Raw genomic sequence first — 23,667 nt, 5'->3', positions numbered from 1 at the left:
AAGTAATCACAAAGTCGCTTATCCTCTGTACCTACTTTAAGACAATTATTTCCATACTAAGTAGATGATGCCCGAGACTTCGTCCGCGTGGATTTTAGGCCTTCAAAATCCCGTAGGAACTCTTTAATTTTCCGGTATAAAAATAAGCCTATGTTTCCCCGGGATGTAAGCTAACTTTATACCAAATTTCATCAAAATCGGTTAAACTGTTGAGCCGTGAAAAGGTAGCAGACAGACAGACACACTTTCGCATTTATAATATTAGTATGGATAGTATGCATGACGTGTCGACTAAAATACATCTTATCCTATGTAAGTCTGAGAAAGAGTAGGTGATTGGGGCTGATTCTCTTGATTATCTGAGAGTTCTTGATTATTTTCTCAAAGGTGTGTGAAGTCTGTCAATTACCACGTCTTGACCACCGGGGTGCTCAGTAGTAGGCCAGCGCGATTGATTGAGATGATGATATCTAATCCGTTGTTATCATTAGTGCTCACCTACTTTATGGAACTCCTATGAAGGCGGGATTCCCAAAGAGTCACGCACAATCGTGTCACGGTGTGCCGTGTGACTCGTTGAGGAAAACTGCGTTGCCTGTCAGTGTGGGGTTTATAAGTACCTTAGATGCGATTCGTTAACCTTTTGATGCAACGCCTATAATAGTAGGTATACGATTGCCCAATAGATGTGTGTAATTACTAATTACGCAGCAGTACACGGCCTCGAGACCGCTGCATTTGGCTGAAGACCCGGCAATCATATTTAATGATTCACGTTTGTAGACCCGAGGTGAATTTTAAATGTAGAGAGCCGTTTTTGGAAAGTTACATGCGGACAACACTTTTTCCTTTTAATGTGTGTTGAGCATGAGCCGTAGGCCGTATACGTCACCTGGTTCCGTAAGAAGATTTTTTTTTAAATAATACTACCTATGCTTGGAGTTTCTCTACATGATCAAATCAGGAATCAGGAGATCCGTAGGAGAATCGGAGTAACCGACATAGCCCTAAGGGTTACGAAGCTGAACTGCTGACAGGGCATATAGTTTGAAAAACAGATAAGTAGATGGGGTCCTAAGGTTCTAGAATAGCGACCTCGCACCGGAAAGCACAGCGTTGGCTGAACCCTCCACTAAGTGTTACGTATATCTAATAGAAATTACCGCACTAGTTTTGTAAACCGATAACTATTATTAATAATAGGTAATATTTTTGTAACGGTTAAATAAAGCCACTTTGCGAGTAAAGTATTGAAAAATACGTAACGGAACTAAAAACTGACGATATCTTTTGCGTTTTAGAAAATCAGAATTAAAGTTTTAAATCGAACAAAGCAAAAGACTCTTTACCTTTTTGGGCTGGTAAGAAATGGAGAGGGAGTACGACCCTAGATGTTGAAAGCCTCTACTTTATTATTCTAGGAGTAAGTACGACACTTGACATCTGTTCAGTGTACAACTAATACATAGTTATATTGTAATGTTTTACGCAAAGTTTTACATTATCTGGATCTGAAACTCGTTTATTAACATCTACAACTGGTCTTGACTGTTTTTTCTTGTTGTTGCAGAGGAAGATCGTGTAATGCTACGATGGCGATGCGAGCGGTGAGGGCGGCGCTGCTCTGCGCGAGCCTATTGTTCTTACAAGAAGGTATGCCTAACTATTGCCTGACTATAGACTGCGACAGGTTGAGATGGCAATCGGGGGGGACACCCCGCACGACACCCGCGCTCGCCTGCATCGGGTTAGGGCGGGGTCTGTGCGATTACCATCTCGACCTGTCGCTTACTATACCCAGAGCTCCTCGGTGACTATACCTATCTGCTACCGCTAGAGTAACCGCAAAGGTGATCAATAACAATAACTTCGTCCGCGTAAAATTTCTGGTTTTTCATGAGATTAGAAATTTTCCCGCCAGCCTCACTTAGGTACAGTCTCAGTTAAGGTACGGAACCCAAAATACATAAGTAAATGCCGATTTTCATATCTTTAACTTCAAAACACTTAGGACGTTCGTAATAAGAACTTTCGATCCCCATTTTACCCCCTTAGGAGTGAATTTTCACAAAATCTTTTCTTATCTGATACTTATTTACCCCCTAAAAAGAACCTACCTTCCGAATTTCAAGGTAGCATTCATTAATTAACTTCCTTACAATCACCTGTATTATCTGCTTATCTGTTTAGCAAGCGCCGAGCTAAGAGGCCGATGTCCCGCCGAAGACGGAGCGTGTCCTCCGCGGGCGACGCCTTGTCACGAAGACGACGACTGCGGCGAGCAAATCTGCTGCAACACTTCTTGTGGGAGGACGTGCGTTGAACCACTTTACACTGGTAAGGATTATGCCTATTGTATGCTTTGAGTTTGATAGTAGAAACTGGTGGTCGGCATGAAATGAAGTACGCGACAGGTCGGGCGAGCTTCATACCCCGATTGCTATCTCAACCTGTTGCGGACTATAAATGCCCGCGAATTGACCTCGTGAGTTTACTCAGGTTTTTAAAAATCATGACTGTAGTGTACGAACTCTTTGATTGCTCGGGATAATGTGAATTGAACAATTTAGAACTATTGAAACTACTTACTTATTTTTATGTCCTGAAAAAGTAAGACAAATGAAAATCTTTTTGTTTTCTTCCCAACAGGTTGTGAAAACATAAAACTGTCGTCAGAGCGGATATCACGCGCCCTCGCAGCGGAAAACACTCGCAGCGGACGTACGATGCGGTCATTGCGATCACCGAGGTGCAAAGTTACTGATGGCGAGTTTGAGGAAATCCAGTGCGATAACGAGATAGTTAGCACGTGCTGGTGTGTGGACGCGGCAGGATTTGAGGTAAATAACGCTCTGTTTGAAAACCTTTAAGGTTGACCTGTTCACGGATGGATGGATGGAGCGGATTAAAATTTGAGAGATTGGATTGAATATACCTACCATTCAAACCCGAGTCAAAAGAATGCGAGAAATTCGCGTCACATGTTTAGATATTGAACACGCGAATGCATAAGTTGGCTACTTCGGATACGCAGTAAATTAATGTTGGTGACATTAACAAAGATCGGCACTGAAGTGATCAATGTAGATACCTAAGCTTGAAAAAATACGCCCTTTACGCCTCTTTCACATTAACAACTACCTAAGTATAGTACACGACACGTCGAGATGGCAATCGGGGTGGGGACACCCCGTACACCCGCACAGCTTTCACGCTAACCCGGTGCGGGATAGCGCGGGTGAAATGCGGGTGTGCGGGGTATCCCCCGCCTCATACCTACCCCGATTGCGATCTCAACCTGTCGCGTACTATAGGTACCTTGGAGGAGAAGAGACGAGGTTATGTAAAAAATAATATTTCACAGGTGCCTGGAACCAGAGCGCCTGCAGCAGGTCTAGTCAACTGCACAAACTCAGCACCATGTGCAGCACATACTTGCCGAATGCTGTGTCCCCTGGGCTTCGAGCTGGACAACCGTGGCTGTCCTTTGTGCAAGTGCAGAGACCCCTGCTCTAGCGTTACCTGTCCCGGACAACTGTCTTGCCAGTTGGAGGAAACTCCATGTTTGAGGCCGCCTTGCCCGCCTGTACCAACTTGTAAGTTATACAATTTAACTTTTCATGAAGAAAATATTTACCTAATTAGCTACCCAAGTCTATCCAAGTTGGAAGTGCCTTTTCGGTTATATTTGGTCTGATAAGATCAAGTGCTAGCTGTGGCATTTCTTGCTGGTTCTTCTTGGTCATTAACCTTAGATTTGGTGGTTCTGTCCATTACACGCAATTTAGTGTTTCAGAGCTTATAAACCTTTCAAGGCTAACAACATACTTCCATCATAAATTGGCTTGACTCTTGGACACCTTGGATGAATGATTTTGACTTGTGAGCGCAGTCAAACTATAATTTGTTATCAATCAATCAAATATAAACTTTTCATTTGATTTCAGGCAAAAGAGGACGTAGTCTACAAAACATTTGCCCAGTTGGAGAACCACTGTTGATATCGGAAACTAGCAGGCCTGTCCTGTGCGGCACAGATCCAGGGAAGCCGAACTGTCCACCACTGTATAGATGTTTGGTTGAGTCAGGTAAGGTGTGACTGTGTTTATTGTTCGATTGTCCATTGTTTGCCCTGGTACTTACGAAGGAAACGCATAATGAAATCATTACTGTGAATTGTTCTGCATATAATAAATTCGAAGATGAGTAGATATAAGTCCCGCAAATTGCTAAAGCGCGTGGCCGCTATTTTAGTGACGTCAGCACTAGACTGAAGTTTCGAGCTGATGATATATTTTTATTTCGGCTGACGTTAAAATGACGTCATTTCGATGTTAATGAGACATGGTTCCAGCGCAATAGCAATTTGCGGGACTTATACACATATCTTCTTTCTGTAGGAATCGATTCAAGGAATCAAACTAGTCACTCAAATTGCTTTCCGCAAAAGCTATGGTTAATGTAAATCTTGACTTGACCTCTGATTACGCATTTTTACGTTACAAGATGCTGTACTGCTGCTGGGCCCGAAATCACTTACATTGTCAGTATTAAAAATGCGCCTCTTGCTGTTCTAATGGCTCTTGTGGTCCCAATTCCTCTTATGGGGCTTTTACTTTAGTAAAATGTGCCTATTCTTTTTCAGGAAACGACTATGGGGTGTGTTGTCCCGCATCCTTAGAGTTACAGAAAGCTGGTTCTTGTCCAAAACCATCAACATCAGATCTTGACTGTGGCACTCCTTGTGCACATGACTTGGAATGCCCTTCGATGCAGAAATGCTGTGACGGCGGAGAATGTGGCAAGCACTGCACCTTACCCCATAATGTTACCATGTGTACCCAGCAGAAGATGCTGGCAGAATTATTGGTTGTTAGTGAAAGGGAGGGTAGAGGGTATGTGCCACAGTGTAGTGTTAACGGTTCCTTTGTTTCGAAGCAATGTTCGAGAAATGGGCTGGTTTGTTGGTAAGTTTTACATTTCTTGTCCTTTTTACATCTACACTAGCGGCACGCTATGATGGCCGGTTTGACACATTACAATAGTGATGTGGAATGTCAATTTATTCTCGAACAAAAAACAATTAAGTTTTGTTTTTGTACCTGATTAAATAGGTTTAATAAAACAAAAATGTATATGTTTATTTAATTTATTTGAACGAACTGAATATTTGAACGAAAATGAATATACATACTTTATATGCACACAAGAAACATATGAATACAAAAGATACCGAAAAAGGTGCCACAAAAGGCCATAATTAATCAGATTCGTCCATACTACTATTTTCACTGTCGTCACTGCTATCATCACATACATTAATAATTATATGTTCGTTTTCTATAATATTATCTATTTTCACATCTCTTTCATAATCTTCCCTTATTAATTTAACAGTTCTATTCACAACCTTTTCCCAGTCTCCTTTAGTCACATGTTCACAAGCTTCTTCTAATAATTTTAGCATTTTTTTTGTGGTAAATGGGGGTTCTGTATTGTGTCTTGCAGCATATCCCTTAATTTGAGCCCACACCAACTCAATCGCATTATACTCACAATGGTAAGGCGGTAACCGTATAACTCTGTGCCCATGTTCTAATGCTATTTCGTCAATGACGTATCGGATCTTGGTTGGTTTGTTTTCTTTTAAAAGACGTACTAATTCCGCTTTTAACATATTCATGTTTGCATCTACGCCATTTTTACGAAGCCATGCGACGATATCAGCTTTCTTTTGGGATTGGGCAGGTGGCTTGTCAATTTGCATCGAGTGGTATGGGGCGTTGTCCATAATTATAATAGATGGTTCAGGGAGGCTACACAACATTGAGGTAAACCATTCAGTAAACTTTTCTCCATTCATGTCTTCATGATAGTCTCCAGTGGTTTTTGACGCAAAAGCCATGAGAGAACCTTCGACAAACCCGTTGATGGTTCCGGCGTGACAAATTATAAGTCGCGATCCTTTTCCTACAGGAACTTTGGAAGTAGATGCTGCTGTGTCATCGTTCCAAGAACGGCCTACAGTATGGTTAGCATTAAGCCATGTTTCATCCAAGAACACAACATTTTGCCAATTTTTGATTTCTTTCACTTGCCGTAAAAAAGTATACCTTGCCATCGCTATATCAAATCTTTCCATCAATATTTTGCGTTTGTTACATTTTTTGTATCGAAATCCAATGGTCTTCAAAATCTTCGTTAAAGAACTTTCCCCACCGAAGAATAATCCAGCTTCCTTCAGTGAATGCACCAACTTTTTTCTTGTTGGATACTCCTTCTGTAAATAGTAGCCGTAAACATGTCTTCGGATAGCATCGGCATCAAAGCTATCGATGCCTACGACTGGTTTTGCTCGTTTTCTCTTTTTTGGTGTGTGAAGTTTATTTTCTTCTGTGCCAGTCTCGCCATATTTTTTTTTAGTTATCCGTCTAACAGTTCGTTGTCCAATATTAAGCGCATCAGCTACGCGTTCAACCACTGACGTTATAGGTAAAATTGGCCCTCCATTTTGAGCTTCACGATCGAAATAGTTACGAAGGCGTATTAGGAACTCACGTGTCTGACTATTTAGAACAGTTCTCTGCGTACGTTCGGTCATATCGACGAAATCCACAACAAAGGGCTTGAACAGAGTCCAAATTAACGAGCAAGGGTCAACAGTAATGCAGTATCAATATTTGAAATCCAAAGCCAGGTCAAAACTATATCACAATCGCATTGCACTGACAGTTTATACTTTTCGAAGCAACGTCAATTCGAAACTGCTTTGTTTTGCATTGAGCATTGACGCGAGTTTGCCGGAGGTAGTAGTTGTGCTAGCCAGCGATCCTATGTGACGATCGTATTAGATTCCATTTTTAAAAATTTATTGATATTTTTTTGCGATTTCAGAGGTTTGTCCACATAGTGAAAATTGTTCATATTCACAAGTACATTCACCCCTTAAATGGTGCAAACTGATTTTTCTACACTTGTATACATTTAAGAAATCAATTTAATAAATAAATTTTGAGTCCTAAACCTAAAACTACATTCGATAAAATTTATGAATCTCTGCACATCACTATCGTCAATAAAGTAATACAATTATTTCCTTCAAAGTCGTTATCAATTAATACGGAACTTCATGAGCGGACAAACGTCAAACCGGCCATCATAGCGTGCCGCTAGTTTAGTCTACATTTTACGAAATTGATCCAAAAGACGTAAGCGATTCCGTCAATAAGGTAACTACATGAAACACGTCGCATAGCGGAGTACGTCAATGTCAGAACGCAATGGCAGAAAACTGCTTTGTATTTTGAACACTTTCATACATGTTCCTTGTATTACAATCTCTAACTAAGCCATGTTTGTCCAATCAAACCACTTAATTAAAAAAATGCTTTTTGTACTTAGGTGCGTAGATACAGATGGCAACAAACTCCGGGGATCAATGGGTCCATCAGATTCAGTGCGCTGTTCCCCAACTCCTCGACCTGCCAGATCCGGTGGACGCAGTCTCAGCTCCTGCACCAGAGCTCTGTGCGCTGGGGTCTGTGAATATGGCTATAAGACTGGCAGCGATGGCTGCCCAACTTGCGAATGTGATGACCCTTGCGCTGGCTTCCCCTGTGATGATGGGGAAGAATGTGTTCGAGTGCGTGACGCTGATTGTTCGGGCGAGCTGTGCACTGGATATCCTGTGTGTAAGTACATAATTCAATTTATCTCAACACAATCCCAGTATGTGTTCAATATAACTACAAAATAATTACAAAATGTGCACTAGAATACCTACTAAATACCTTAGGTGTAACTTTCCTTATATCTGTTCTGGATCACCTAACTACACTCTACTCGTTTGCTTATCTGCCTATCTGCAAGTATTTCTTTTAAACTGGTCTACAGTTGTTTTGTGGAACTACAGTTGGCAAGTTGTTAGGTTTGACTGGCAGCCTGCTCAACCCAACGACCAGAGCAGAACAGAGCAACGCAGACAACTTAATAGTACTTTAAGGTATAGGATCTAAGCCGGTAGATAGGGCTTCAAATTAACACACTAAAAACTCAATTTCTTTGATCCCAGGTCGACCAAAAGTCTCCTATGACAATCCATGTGAAGCAGGCGCCCCAGCAACCGACGAGGAAGGTTCGGTCATAGCTTGCGGTACCATCCAGGACTGTCCCAGCGGACATGTGTGCACAACAGCACGACGAAATGGCGCCGCTGTGTGCTGTCCAGATCCTAACTTTATGGACAACTCTACTGACTCTGAGGTTTTAGAGGTAAGGATTTCTTGGATAAAATCCATCTCTATATACTACTTTTGTGTGTTAGATTTGTGTGAGAAATTTTGCTTGATCTCAGAGTGTGACCTCATCATATCTGAAAAACTGACTAATTGAAATTTCAACGTACCTACCTACCTACATCTCAAACCGATCGATGGGTCTAGCTAGAAACTTTAAATTTTGTCCTCTTAGAATGGTGGTGACATTCGGATTTTGACAAATTCCCCTCAATTTTTCGTACCTAAATCGCAAGAAAAAGCTAGTTTATGCCTTTAGTTTAGGCAATAACTAGCTTTTTCTTTGGTTTCCGGCTACTGCTGGAAAGCTGAATATGGTTTTAAGTGCTGTTATACTTCAAGATCAACTTCGAATCCTGCGGTCCGGAAGCGGAGGCAGTATGCAGCGTGAACTCAACTATCAGTTGCTCGGAAGGCATTTGTGACGAAGGCCTGGTGTGTTGTTCTACTGGCAGATGTGGTCCAGTTTGCGTAGATACCGCGAAGATGCGTATGCAGACCGAGCGGATTGATGATTTACCTACTAGTAAGTTTTTAGATTTAGATTTTGTAAAGTTCAAACAATGGTTTTGTTTTTGTAGAAAATCCGATCTCTGTACTCACCACACTAAAATCATTATCATTATCAACCCATCGCTCGCTCACTTCTGAGCACATGTCTCCTCTCAGAATGAAAAGGGATTGGCCATTGTCTACCGCGCTGGCCAAGTGCGGATTGACAGACTTCACACACCTTTGAGAACATTATTTAAGCCGCTGTTTTTATTTATATACAAAACCGCCGCATATTTTATTTATATTGATATACAAGCGGCCGCAACGCTGCAGCCGCGCTGCCTACGCGCGACACTTTTCCTTTTTCCTCACGATGTTTTCGCTATACATATTGCTTGCCTGTTAGCAGGCTGTACCTCCTAAATCGTAATATAGTTCTCACATGTTTATATATCTAAATTGTACTGCCGCTATAATAAAAAAAACAAAATTCCATGTAAATTAAAAACTATATAATAGTGGTACATTACTGTGTACGATGTTACGGAACCCTTCGTGTGCGAGTCCGACTCACACCTCACCAGGTTTTTATCTGTTTTGAATTTTTACAGTGTGCGAGTACCTCCGTGATTTCGACGAGAAGATGGAAGGAACAGTCGATGGCATGAAGTTGGCACTTCCAGCCCCAACGTGCAAACCCGATGGCTCTTTCACTCCTCAGCAATGTGCTAATGGACGGTGCTGGTGCGTCGATTCCTCTGGCACAGAGATACCAGATACCAGGACTAACAACTCTTCAGCTATTGATTGTGAAAAGTGAGTAAAAGATTTACTTTAAATTGGTCGTTTTGGAATACTAAAGTGGCTGAAACGGCTACTACCATTGTCTTATGAGCGTCACTCAAAACCAATCGCAGTAGTCATTTCTGGAAACTGTTTATCCGTGTCCCACTCTTAATAATAATTAATTTGCTCTTTGCACTGAGACTTTTAGAGACTCTGTGGGAGTAAAGTGAGAACTGTTTATCTGTGTCCCACTCTTAATAATAATGAATTTGCTCTTTGCACTGAGACTTTTAGGGACTCTGTGGGAGTAAAGTGAGAACATACTCGTAGGATCCACTGAAAACAAAAGGGACCAAGGAGGGTATCAACTGTTTCATGTATTATAATGTGTGTCACCTATTTAACTCCCGTCTCTAACTATGTAAATTCACTTTCAGGGTGCGCTCTGAACTGTCATGTCTGGATCTAACGTGCCGAATGGGATGTGACTACGGGTTCGAGCTCGGTATTGGCCGGTGTCCAACGTGCAAGTGCAGAGATCCTTGCGCCGGCGTGACCTGTCCTAGTGGGCGTGCTTGTGCCCTGGTGGACGTTGCTTGTGACGCGGACTACTGTCCTCCTGTACCTGCATGTACGTATATATTTATGACTAGCGGAAACAAAGTTTGTGCTACTACGCTAAAAAAATTGAGTGGACACAGTAGCTTCCACCCTGAATTTAACACATACCTTGGATAATTTTAACCCCGAAAAACTCTTAAACCATTTTCGCATTATTGCTTTTCTAATGAAATCGGTTCGGAACACATAGGTTGCACGGTTTCCATGTCTATAACGAACACGGATAGAAACATTTTTGTGTTTTTTATATTTAGATTACTTATACTAAAAGATGGATAAAAAAATCCTGAAAGCTAACTCTATTTTCGCTGATATCCATGATATGGCCATGGCATACTTTATCTCTATACCCTGACTGATTTTCTATTTTTATTGCTATATTTTACCAAATTCAATAGTTGTGAAACATGTTTGTATTGTATCAGGTCTACCGAGTAAAGCAGGACAGTGCCCATACCTAGTACCGTGGACGGGTGCGTGCGAATGGGCGTGCCGATCGGACGCAGAGTGCGGCACGGAACAACGCTGTTGCGCGACCGGTTGCGGCACCGCCTGCACCTCCGTGGTGCATCAGACTGCTTGCCAGCAACGAAGGTGAATTCTCAGAAATAAAATCTTCCCCAACAGCCTGAAAATACCTACCTAATTCCACTTTCAAGACTGTGGCATGAGAAAATTTTGTTAGGCCCGTGCAGATTTTAAAAAAATTAATAGTGAGCAAACGAGCAGGCAACAATACCGACGCCTAAGATAATATTTTGTTGCACCAGAGGGTACCTACCAATGCGTTGCAGGCTTTTCAAGAATTTATTTTTATCCTTGTATAACCCCATATCAATGTTTAATAGGAACACCGCCGATGGGAGTTGCTTGCTAAATTTGAATGTTCGTGAGAAAAATGAGTGAAATTGGTTTTAGGGACGTGCGGTGCAGCGTGATTTGACACAATATGATTGTATACTCCGTTTGTTTGTGTCCGGCAAATGCTATAGCATTACAAGTAAATTATGTAAATGTATGTTACGTTTTTACAGAGCTCTAGCAGTCCACACAGCAGCCGAGAGCGGCAACCCCCCGATATGGACATGGGTGCCGGATTGCAGGGAGGATGGAACTTACGCTCAAGTACAATGTCGTGGCTCCAGCAAAAAGATGTGCTGGTGCGTCGATTCCGCGGGCAATGAAGTAAGTGTTCATCATTTTCTGGTCGGTACTTACCTACTCTAGGATATTATTCAACCAAAGAATTTAAAATAACTTAAATAGAAATGGTATTTGATGTCTTGTCCAGATAAATTAGTTCGTCAATTTGTAGCAACTCGCTAATACAAAAATAATTCTTTCAAATTGTTCTAGCACCTAAAGCAGCATACTTACGTAAATTAAACTGCAACGCTCTTAAATACGTCTGTTTTTATAATATTCCACTATTCACCTGTGCGACGACAATTTGGCGCTCTATTGACACTTCTGTATCTATTCTGAATTCTGGGCATTCATCAGTTACTTACGAGTCCTAATAAAATATGGCAATTTTAAATGCAGTAAAAAGTAATAGATTGCATAATAATTGACGTATATAAAATTGTTAACAGGTCCCAGGAACTCGATCAACAAACTCTACACCAAACTGTGACGCGCCAGCCATTTGCCCAGACCCTGGATGCAATGTAGAAGAGATATGCCCCCACGGCCGACTGTTGGACAACAAAGGATGCCCTACATGTGTTTGCAGAGACCCTTGCGCCGAAGCTAAATGCAGAGAAGATGAGACATGCGAACTTGTACCTTTGGACTGCGAGGTACCCTTAAATGAAACTTTAGAAAATAAAATTATGATCCTAAAATAAATTTTTCAGGACTTCCAATCTTGCCATTTTCTTTCTCCTTCATAAAATTAAACATTATCAATTTTGACATTAAATTCAAAGCAGTGTATCAAGTGAATGGTCTAATAGACGATCGGTTTTGCACCAGGAGTGATGAATGAATGATGGAGTAGTGGATTGTACCTACAAATATTGTAATATGCTACCATCAGTCATTGCATTATGTTCTTGGTATGTTTTCCACCAGCTGTCACAAGAAATACTGCTTGCTAAACTGACGGCATTTTTATGGTTACAGAATTCAGTTGAGGACGTCATACGATTTTGTCACTTATGGGATTAAAAAATAGTACAATCTTCCACGTGGTTTTAATTTTCAGGGAGAATCCTGTCCACCACTGGCGCGTTGCTCTCCATCCCCTCAATGTCCTGAAGGAGAGCCACTCCAAGCTCCTGATGGATCGGGAGCTCTACTCTGCGGACCCAATGCTGCCGCTTGCCCATACACACATGCTTGTCGATTTGCACCTCATGATTCAAGGCCTTCAGTCTGCTGTCCTAAGCCACGTAAGTATGATTGACTTAGTGCAGTAGTGAGCTACTTTGTCTAATGGATGGGAGGTCCCGGATTCATCGGAGTCGGACTCTCGGACTCTTGGATAATTTGAGAATTTATAATTTCTAAACTGTCTTTTCTGGTGGGAGTCACCGGTCGTGGCTAGTTACCACTCTGCCGGCAAAGCCGTGCTGCCAAGCGATTACGTGTTCCAGTACGAAGCCGCGTAGAAACGATTAGGGGCATGGGTTTAATTAAATTACCATATGGCAAACCTCGTTCAAATTAGTTCGCTTCCGTAAACTGCATCGTCACTACCAGGTGAGATCGCAGTCAAAGGAGCAGCAAATCAATAAATAATAAATCTCCTCTCAAATCTCAACTCTTCTTCAACCCAAGTAAATTTATATTTTCACTGTTTCATCTGTTAAATTTTTTTAAAAGAGGAATTAACTATAGCCATGATTATGAGATTTGAATTTTCCCCAAATTCACCTTAACTTTTTTTAGGATCAGTCTGTTTTGAAAATAAAGACGAAGGCGATTGTGATAGTGGAGAAGGTTTGAACACAACGCGTTGGCACTTCAACCACGAACGCAATCGGTGCGAGCGATTCAGATACCATGGCTGCTCTGGAAACCATAACAACTTCCGCACCAAAGAGGAATGCAACTCAGTGTGCCCAGGTGAGGTTTTGGCTTTTATAACATTGATTTTCTACAAAAAAATTCTTGATGTGCCGTACAAGAAGCTTAAGAATTTTTCCTCTAATCCGCGATGACCGAATAAATAGTAGGTATGTGTCACACACGTGAAAATTAGGCTGTAAGTAGGTACTTACGCAATAATTCTACACAACAGTTATGAGTCAAAACCACACAGATCCTGCAGTTACACCGTTACACATACACTCATCGAATATAGGTATTTTCACACCTACACTGAAGTATAATGTATAGACTCTGCACAGTGCAATTGCAAACAAATTCGGGTTCTAGAGGATTATAGCAAAATGTTTCGCTTGAATAGTAGCTTGTTTGAATAGATGAGATGATGATTACTCATGAAGGACTTACGTGGATGTAAAGTGGAGTATCAAACATCTCATAGTTGATTTTATGATGATTTCCAGCCACTTTCTGTTTAAGATATTGTCTTATTTCCAGGAAGTACTTCAGTTAGAAGTTCAAGGAAGACGAATACTTGAACTTTTACGATTAGGTATTTACGAGTAGGTAGATACTAATATGAGAGATATATTTGTATTCTTTTTAACAGTTAAAAAAGAGCAGCGGAAATTAAGGCAACAGAACAGCAGGAGGAAAATGAACGGCTCAGAAGGCATGATACTTACTTGATTTGTGAATTTATTCGTATGTTTTATTGTTGGTAACTTTTTATATTTAGCTAGCAACTAATATAATATTATGGGATACCAACCATGCTTACTTTGCAGAACATCTGATTGCCCAATTACCTACTAGGTACGGTAATATAAGACAAAATGCACTTTTTATCTGTATGAATTTTTATTACTTACTGCACAAGTGATAACTGCACGATGTTGTGTTTTTATTGTCATGTATTTCATTTCCCTTGTTGGTCTAGTGATTTTACCTTGTGTTTTTTTACCTGCCGGTCGCTAAGGTTCGAATCCCTGGTCGGGAAGCCCGGACTTGGAAAGTGGGTGGTGTTGCATCCCGTACCTTGTTGAGATTTGCCATGGCCAAAATTCAGGAGATTTCATTTTTTTATCTATGTTCATTATTAATTCCATAAGTCATATAGACAATTTTTAATTAGGTACCTACATTGTCATTTGAAGGTAGGTAGGTACAATACGGGGCCGAAAGTAATGTACATTGAACATCGACCTTTAGAAGGCGATAGCAGATTTGTAGAGCATTTAATATAAATCATAAGCATCACCCGTTGGCCGTTCAATTAATATACTTACTTAATTTATATGCATACTTTCTCTACAGTGCTAAGTCCTTGTGAAAGACTTCGAGAGAAGAACGAAGCAGCCGCCCTGAAATATGGCAAAGGAACTTTCATACCTAAATGTGACGCCAGCGGCGCTTGGGAATCTGTACAATGCATGTCGCATATTGGTGAGTGTAAAATTTTAGATATGTTTATTATATCCATAGCCAGATCATCATTCTGCACAATGCTCTCTACTGGACTGAGATGGCTTGTAGGCCTCGCGGGGTGCGGGTTGCGGGAACGTGACAGCAACGTTGATTTGTTCGACTTATACATCAAGCTGTCACCATTCTGCTGCAATTTGTGCCCTACTTCACGGTCACGAGGCATCTCATTGAAACAGTAGGTATACAGCTGTAATATGTTCTATGGAAGGAGATCAAACTATTCTCATATCATCTGCTAATGCCCTACACTGCTTAACACCAAAACGTAGTCTCAATCTAGGGAAACGAAAGAAGGACGCTAAATAAATCCCATCCAAAAAGATACTGCCACATCTCGCGGCATCAAATATTATGGGAATTATAGTCACTAACGGTTAACAACAAAAAAAATATAATATCAAAACGGTCAAAATTATATTGGAAGTTAATAGTCCCAACCCAACCCATAAGTTGTATACCTGTTATGAGGAATTTAGCTGCTGCTAAAAGAAAAAGAAGAAACTCAAATATAATTAAAGTTCTATGTTACAGATGTATGCTGGTGTGTGAGCGCCCGGGGGGAACCCCAAAAGGGATCTCTAGTACGAGGTGCGAAACCAACGTGCAATTTCAGACAAGCACGTAAGTGGGTGCGACGAGACCCTCTCGATGAGAAAGCAAGAGCTGATGAAGGTAAGAATCCTGTATTTGACAACTAGTCAAATCAGTATCTTTTTATCAAACGTCAAAACACACACTTAGTATGCAAGTTTTTATGAAATACCGGCATGTGACGTCACCATGATTTGACGTGCTTTTTTAGTTTATCGATAATTATTTCAAATGGTTATCACACATAAAACTAATAAAGGACGTGGATTTTACGTATTTTGGAAGCCCTCTATTTAATAATTAATGAGACATATTGATTTTTGATATAGGAAATTGAATCATGCTACTGAAGTTGACTAAAATAAATATATATTTTTTACAGTACTAGAAGAATTGATCAGACAAATGACGACGTTTAGAGAAGACGAATTTGACGAAGAAGATGAAGATTTCGACAATATCGAGCTAGGACCTGAACATCGAGGGGGAGATGATCCGATTTCAACGGAACTTTCATCGAGCGAGGACACTTCAGTGCTTTCAGAAGTAGTTGAACCGAAGTTAGCCGAAACTACGAGAAAAAATATAACTCCAGTCGAAGTTGTAGCAGAAAAAATTAGCTTCAAGACCAAGTGCCAGCTAATGCAAGACGAAATTGATAACGGTAATTTTGGATCGTTTTTTATACCTACCAAAAATATTTGGAGTAGGATTAAGTATAATCTCAAAGTGAAGAGAAGTGATGGAAGAAGTTAAAAAATACCTATTAAAATATTTTGTGTTTCTTTTGGGCTTAATTTACCACACGATCATTATTCTGGCATTACAATAATACTGCCGTTTTGATATCAAATATTCTGATCTTTGTATAGGTGCTGAAGGTTGGCGACCCAGATGTTTACCAGATGGATCATTCTCACCACGACAATGCGGTCGAGGCCGTTGTTGGTGTGTGGATGCAGCAGGACAGACTCGACCCGGTACCAAAACCTATAGCACTGACCCTTGCGGTAAGTCTCTATCATCCAAGCGATCTACCGTAACTTGTAATAGAAAAGGCTCGATATTGTTTTATTGAATTCATTCTCGAATGCTTTTCGTCTTCCAAAGAATTTTTGGAGATTAAGCATTCGCTTCGCCGATACCGCAAAGCCTTAAGACTAGAGTCTTCAATTAGTGTGTCCTACTGGTATTGACGAATGGAGTGGAAACGTAGATACGGATGGCTGGCCTCTCCACAAATTAAAATCGCTCAGCGCTCTATGGAGCAAGCTATTGTTGGGTATTTTTTCTGGGTCTCTCAAGTGTGTGGATGAGGAAGGAAGCAGTGTTTGGAGTTTGGAAAAGGCCTATGTCCAGCGGTGACTGTGTATGTACAGCCTGATGGAATGATTGAAATTAGACAATAGCTCAACCAAAATCAGAAAGATCGGTGCTTCAAACCTCACTAATTGCACCTATTGTTGTATAAGTTCTAGCACAAGCTGTACGATTAGTTGAAGAGGAACTTACCATGGCTATACTTTTTTAAACATAATTTATTTATTCGCAGAGGCCACTCAAATAGAATCAGCTCTCCTTGAGTTAGAACTGATAGGTGCTGAAGAGGCAGTAGGAAATAAGGCCCAAGCTTTACTTGCATCGCGGCTTTCCGCTTTGGGTTCCCAAGTTCCTGTAACTATGAGCAAAGATCGTGAGGTGGTGAAACTCCGGGCTTTACTACCTGGTCCAAGAGCTGCAGATCTGGTTTACCATCTTGAAACGCAGGTATGTATGTCGTATAGGTAGAATGTCAAGACATCTTATCCTTCTCTAATAAGATAATTGCAGTACAAATCTTGCCTGCGGGCATGACATGGTGCCAAGAATACTGGCTGCATTCCATCGCCGAACAGCCAATACAAAACTTGCGTCAGAGTTCAAACACACTAGGCACGAAAAAATATAAAGCGGACAAAAAGTACCTACGCGTAGGTACGTACTCATTTTTATATGGGGTCGCACACACTCGCGACAGGTTAAAATGTCCGTCCCTCCGACAGTGACGCGTGTAGTAGTCGTTTGGTCCTGTCTAGTCCTAGTCTGTCAAAGCTATTAAACACTCATTAATGATTATGTTGAACAGGTCAAAAAAGAAAAACTTTCCGGCGCCAATAAATCTGAAGAAGGCGTCATCGGTGCAGATGTAATCCGCAGCGAATACCGACTGGTGGCTCCCACGCCTACCATGCAAAGGGAGATACTGAGCGAATCCACCGTAAGTTTGCTATTTATGTTTTTGGCAATCTTTACTTTCTATGGATTCTAGAATTAGGCTCTATAAACGCATTTTTATAGACATGTTTACAAAGAAAGAAGAATAAGGTAGGTACCTACCTGTCGAAGATTTCTAAAAGGTTCATTACGTATACTTTCTAGTGTAAAGTTACAACTGTAGGAAGGCATACTAAAGAAAGCTATGTTCGTACGGATTTCATACGGAAAACCCAACTTCAACGAACGCGTGCGCTGGAGAAACCTTGGTGTGAGGAGGCACTAAACTGCCCTCATTCTGTTTAGTATCTACTTAACATATTTTAGCAGTTATACACAAAAATATCGGCAATAAATGTAATGTCATCTAAGTACCGATTATTTTATTTCATAGGTATCCGCAGCAACGTCCTATCACACAGCTCTGATCGTGCTAGCAGCAACATCAGCCTTTATCATCAGCGTTCTATGCGTCCTAGTGATGCTGTACCGGGCTAGGTTACAACGGGAGCCTCACAAAGCAGAGCGGTTTCTTCCAGCAGTTCCTCCCGTATACGTGCTATCTGCTGATGAAAAAGCGGAACTGGCGAGAGTGTTGCACGCACCTCCACCACCAGTGCCACCTAATGATGATCACACGAGAGTGTAAGGGTAGCAATACAATTATTAGATGAGGAATACTTAAAGAGGAAGTAACATGTGGAATGTGACGATGACGTCACAGGTTCGATAATGACGTTTAGAGGCTCCTAACTTTTCAAGTCAATGTTGACTTCTATAAATCTGTCCTTTAGCCGGTATGGGCCAAAAAAGAATGCAATTTTTTAAAAAAAGTCGTGACAGATTAACGCACAGTTAACGCTAACTTGATTAGAATGTTTTAATCACACTTATGAGTCAGAAATTATGAACAATATTACGGAACAGGTCACGCGATAAAATATTGCAGCCTGTTCGGATTTTCTGGTTTGCAAGTACCTACATACCTACTTATATAGTTAGGTACTTTTCGAACAAAAATTTTCATGGAATGAACACCATTTATTTATTACAAGCACAAGCATGTGTTAAAGTTCTGACGAGTAAGTGTTCTTAAGGTACGCTTCTCCGTGCAATAAAGGTACGCTTACACGAGGAATAGACATTGCGCATTTCCAGGCAATTTAGTCAATTATAACGTCACGACACCACATGAAGGAACTTACCTAGTGCCACCAGAAATACCTGAAAACTTGAACAATGTTATGTGAAATAATTGCTCCAGATAGCTCCATATACGTGTTGCTGAGCAACAATTGCTTACAAAACTGCCCACGTAAGCGCACCATTACAGACGAGCGGCAATAGGCTACTTGACTCATATCTAATTTCGTCCAATAAATGATTATTTATTATAGTATTTTGCTTAAGAAAACGAAATATATCAATAACAATTATTAAAAACGCAGGAAGTGTCAACTAGCCTATTGGTCGACTGATGTGCATTGTGCTCGTCGCGTGTCGGCGGTTGCGGTCGACGCGCGACGACTGCTGAGTTGACAAACTGTCGATCGTCTGTGAGCACAATAAGGGCTGATTTCACCAACATAAAATAAGTGTTATCTGAGCAGTATCCGAGAGTAAATTTGATATTTTGGCAGGTCTTCAATAGAAAAACTATTATTACGCCCAATTTATTCCTCGGTCAAACGTCACTCGAGCTTGGTGAAATGGGCACTAAGTGTTATGTACGTAAAGAGGCTTTTACTTAATTAAGATTTATTAGTGTTTGCAAAAGATTAGAATATGTAATAAATTAAAATGAGACCCAAATACAATTTTAAGCGGGAGTATTATATTCTGGATTATTATATTAAGTTCCTAAGTACTTTGGTCTGATGAGTCCTGATTATGGACCTCGTAGATTAAACTTGCTTCTTTTGTTGCATCATACCTACCTAGTGTCCTGTTTACAACAATGTTGTAATCCTATAAAAAAATCTATGTTACATGCTTGGATTTTCCCAAATAGGTACAGTCTGGGCCAACCATGGCAAACGGAACTATGTGTGATGCGAATGGTAGTTTACTAATTACTCCGCCAATGGTTTCGTTGTTTTAAAAATACCTAGGTACCTACTTATTTTAAGAACATAGGTACACTTGACATTACACGAATAGTTCCCAATAGTTTACCACAGACTACTTACAATCTTATTTTTGTTACAACCTTAGCGAGTTGTGTGTTAACTTCATAATTGAAAAAGCGCGAGCGAAGCAAGTACCAATTTTTTCATAACATTGCCGAAGGGGAGCCCATTTTTGAATTCTTTTTCGCACTCCCTAAAAAGATAAGTCCTGAACCACTCATTGACTGACTCAACGTCCAGCCCAAACCCTTGGACCTAGAAAGCTGATATTTTGCCAGTAATTGGCCAACCTGGCCGCCAGTTGGCCCAGTCTGTACAAACGATCATGTAAATAAAATAGGTATAAGTCCCGCAAATTGCTATTGCGCTGGAACCATGTCTCATTAATATCGAAATGACGTCATTTGGACGTCAGCCGAAATAAAAATATACCATCAGCTCGAAACTTCAGTCTGGTGCTGACGTCACTAAAATGTCGGCCACGCCCATTAGCAATTTGCGGGATACTACGACACGTTCACTTCGGATACTTCAAACGTGTTCATAACGCAAACTTATTTTTAGACTTAAAATAGGGTCCAATGGCTAGCAACTCGTGATGTACTTATTTAATTTTTATTGTCATTATAATAAATAAAATATTTAGTAATAGGGAATCTCACAATATGGCCTTGAACGAATTTAATACCTTGGTAAAATTATCACCTAAATTTTGTTTATTTTAACTTTTATTTTAAGTAATGAAGACACACTTACATATTATATTTTATTCGTTCTAGTGCACAATCATGTTTATATTTACGCAAAATGTACTTAGACTGTAATAGACTTCGTTTAAAATCAATATTTAAGAATATTGTTTTAGATTATTCTCGATAATAATAACCTTTTCAATAGCTAATTAGTATAAATAAACCTTAGTAGTTTTAAGTGCTGTAAAAAAAAGAAAGCGCAGGGGCGTGCGTCGAATTAAGCGACGCACGCCTATACGCACCTTTAGTTCCTCTCGTCGAGACTCGCTCTTTTAGTGTAATTTATAATTTGATATATATAAGTGATCCGGCAAATAAGTATTCCGGCAAACAACTAATCGATTGGTTGCGAATGGCGGATGCTCGCGATTGCTTCATAAATGGAATACTTACCTATTGTTTCCCCTGTCGCCAACTTTTTTCCCCCAATACGCCGTTTTTTGCTCCAGATCCAGATGTTTGCTGGACACTGAAGTATATGGACTTCTAATGTGCTACCTACCAATTTCTTGTTTTAGTTTTAAATAATACTGCTAGCGATACTGCCTTTGCTTAGAGTTGAATTAAAAAAAAGAAAACACAGGTAGCGGCACATGGGAAAATGGCGGCAAAAAAGTGTAGGTTATTGATTCGAAGCAGAAAAGATTGTACTTAATTTATTATTGTTTCAAGAAGTTAATATTTAGAACTAAAGTTGAAGTTAATTAAGCGCTGTATAGATGGATTATGAGCTGAGGTTATTTTTATTAATACCCACCATACACGCGCGTTCGAGCAGTTTCCATCACGCTACGCTGCTATCATAATTTGTGTCTGTTTAATAAACTTTAATGTAAAGTAACTCTGCACTAAAGGAGGGGTCTCGGTGCAGAACTAATCTAGTCTCTTAATTTCAGTAAACCCTATAAGTCTCCATTTTATTTTATTTATTCCATCGGGAATCGGGAACTGAAATTTCTATTACTAATTCTACCTAACCTACTTTAAATAACGTGTTAAAAATTAAATTAAATGCGTAAATTTTACAATATTTCGTATACCTACTATATATGTATTTTTATAATTTACTAATCGTTTTTATCACCAACCTGTTATGTATTTCCTCACAATTTATTTTTGTTTAGTGTGCTAATAAAGTAAAATAATATAAGTACCAATGTATATACTTTTTATTAATATCAACATATTATATTTATAATAGCTATACCTACCTATTTATAAAGTTTATGTAAAATAAATAATTAAAGACCTAATCTCATGTTTTGTTTTTTAGATTATAATCCATAATAATAAGTAAAGACTAATAATATTTATTACACTTAATGTTAAGTGTGCCTGCGTCTCCCTGTAAGTTTTTCACAGCCCTACCTTTTACAAGATTTTTACCAAAGTCACGGAGATAACTTGCAGCCTTGGCTAGGAAAAGGATATAGGTAGGTAGATAACTACTTAGACTACCTTTTGTCTCGGATAATTAAAGAGAACTCTCACGGAATTTATTACAAAAACCTAAATCCACACCAAAGGAATCGCGAGCATCATCTCCTATTTGGTACAGAGATAGCTTGCATGCCGGCATAGAGCTATGATAGAGATAACCACATCACTGCATGCCGGAGACGGATATATAGATGATCTCTAGATGATACTAAAGGCTATTTTTATCCCGGAAAATCAAAGAGTTCCCACGAGATTTTTAAAAAACTGAAACTTATGCGCGAAATCGCAGGCATCATTATAATTTTTTTTTTGAAGCTGCTAGGTCTGGACTCTGGTTCAGACCAATTTTATAATCGCCTCAAAATCAAAGATGCAATATGAATAATTTTATGCCAAAGAATTTGGAAGTACTCAAGGGAAGTACTACTCAATGGTACCTACTACCTACTACGCTGTCTATTGAAAGCTGAAAGTGAGAAATGGCGGCGAATTCAAAATACTTACAGTACGCGGCAGAAAGTAATGTACATCCATAGACTTATACATATTACTACTTCGTATGTACATCGACCTTTAAAATGAGATTTTGGCTTTGTACAGCGTTGTCTCAGTCACTCATACCTATGTGACGTGTTGTCGGTCTCAACAAAGACAACACAGATGGACAGAGATAATGCTTTACAAAATCGCTATCTCTTTCTAAAGGTCGATGTACATTATTATCTGCCGTGTACTGTACCGTTGACTCACAAAAGCTATAGATCGACCGAAAAGAGTTAAAAGTAAATGAGATCGTCATTTTCGTTCTTGTGGTAGCACCGTGTACTGCAACCAAAACAATATTGATATTTGATATTTTTTAACGTATTAAAAATACTGGAGAACTTTTATCTTAATAATAATAAAATTGTATTTAAAATATACCTTGTGATAACTATGAAATTGTTTGCAACTCCATAATATTCTAAAACTTTTATACTGACACGCACTGGTGAATTGTATGGATATCGTAACAACTTACAAAGTAAGTTAAAATAATGACCTCCCTAGTAATTAGCATTTCCAGAAAAATGACATCCGCAATATTTCCACGGTTTTTAAGCAATCTCATTGTGCGAAGCTTACGAAAACAATTTATTACATTTGAAGTCATTGTAAGATAGAGAACCTTTTTGAATTCGTTCTATTCTATCGGAATGAACTTAATAACCCAGAACTCCATACCGTGCTGCAATATTCAGGGATGCTATGACAATACTATTGAAGACGAGTATACATAAACTGGGATCCTTGAAAATTTTCATTTGTCCGAAGACTAGTCTTTGATGATTAAGATGTTATTTGCTCGATATGTGGACGAAAACTTAAAGCCGAGTCTATAATAACACCAAGGTCTCTCATACTATAAACTTCCTGAAGACTAATCTTGTTTATTTTAGAGACACGGTCTAACGGATTTCTTCTTGGTAAATTTTATGTGGAAACATTTTTCAATATTTAAGGACATACCATTGGCAGTACACCCAAAGTGATATAATTTTGTAGTGTTGTCATGTCAGCTTTTTTCGTTTCCGTAATAAGTTTCTGCAACGAGTTTCTGCAACAAGTTTCAGCAATAAGTTTCGTCAACAAGTTTCAACAATAAGTTTTCAACGACAATTTTCATTAACAAGTTTCTTTAACAAGTTTCGTCAATAAGTTTCTGCAACAAGTTTCATCGACAAGTTCCAGTAACAAGTTTGCACAACACGTTTATTCAACAAG

The 23,667-nt window shown here is 39.6% G+C and overlaps 1 protein-coding gene across 2 annotated transcripts in view; it reads left to right on the top strand.

Annotated features, from left to right (window-relative positions):
• LOC117990448 (agrin-like) overlaps window positions 1-21,616 on the top strand; it is a 58,598-nt gene extending 36,982 nt beyond the window's left edge. The window contains exons 2-25 of one of the 2 annotated variants that reach the window (XM_034977890.2): window positions 1,571-1,653; window positions 2,191-2,337; window positions 2,650-2,840; window positions 3,365-3,596; window positions 3,948-4,088; window positions 4,646-4,967; window positions 7,402-7,691; window positions 8,072-8,271; window positions 8,637-8,820; window positions 9,401-9,605; window positions 10,013-10,206; window positions 10,622-10,790; window positions 11,231-11,381; window positions 11,792-11,998; window positions 12,406-12,592; window positions 13,092-13,268; window positions 13,861-13,923; window positions 14,568-14,696; window positions 15,270-15,410; window positions 15,712-15,993; window positions 16,202-16,339; window positions 16,882-17,096; window positions 17,455-17,586; window positions 17,977-21,616. In XM_034977890.2, coding sequence (XP_034833781.1) covers window positions 1,593-1,653; window positions 2,191-2,337; window positions 2,650-2,840; window positions 3,365-3,596; window positions 3,948-4,088; window positions 4,646-4,967; window positions 7,402-7,691; window positions 8,072-8,271; window positions 8,637-8,820; window positions 9,401-9,605; window positions 10,013-10,206; window positions 10,622-10,790; window positions 11,231-11,381; window positions 11,792-11,998; window positions 12,406-12,592; window positions 13,092-13,268; window positions 13,861-13,923; window positions 14,568-14,696; window positions 15,270-15,410; window positions 15,712-15,993; window positions 16,202-16,339; window positions 16,882-17,096; window positions 17,455-17,586; window positions 17,977-18,231 — 4,413 coding nt within the window. In that variant the 5' untranslated portion in view covers window positions 1,571-1,592 and the 3' untranslated portion in view covers window positions 18,232-21,616. The remainder of the gene's footprint in view (window positions 1-1,570; window positions 1,654-2,190; window positions 2,338-2,649; window positions 2,841-3,364; window positions 3,597-3,947; window positions 4,089-4,645; window positions 4,968-7,401; window positions 7,692-8,071; window positions 8,272-8,636; window positions 8,821-9,400; window positions 9,606-10,012; window positions 10,207-10,621; window positions 10,791-11,230; window positions 11,382-11,791; window positions 11,999-12,405; window positions 12,593-13,091; window positions 13,269-13,860; window positions 13,924-14,567; window positions 14,697-15,269; window positions 15,411-15,711; window positions 15,994-16,201; window positions 16,340-16,881; window positions 17,097-17,454; window positions 17,587-17,976) is intronic. The other variant, XM_034977891.2, reaches the window with a different exon arrangement.
• Window positions 21,617-23,667: the final 2,051 nt, after the last annotated feature.

The sequence above is a fragment of the Maniola hyperantus genome, chromosome 18, assembly GCF_902806685.2.
Source record: "Maniola hyperantus chromosome 18, iAphHyp1.2, whole genome shotgun sequence".
NCBI lineage: Eukaryota > Metazoa > Arthropoda > Insecta > Lepidoptera > Nymphalidae > Maniola > Maniola hyperantus.
Note: the sequence above shows the minus strand (reverse complement) of the source record. Positions and strands in the feature narration are given on the sequence as shown.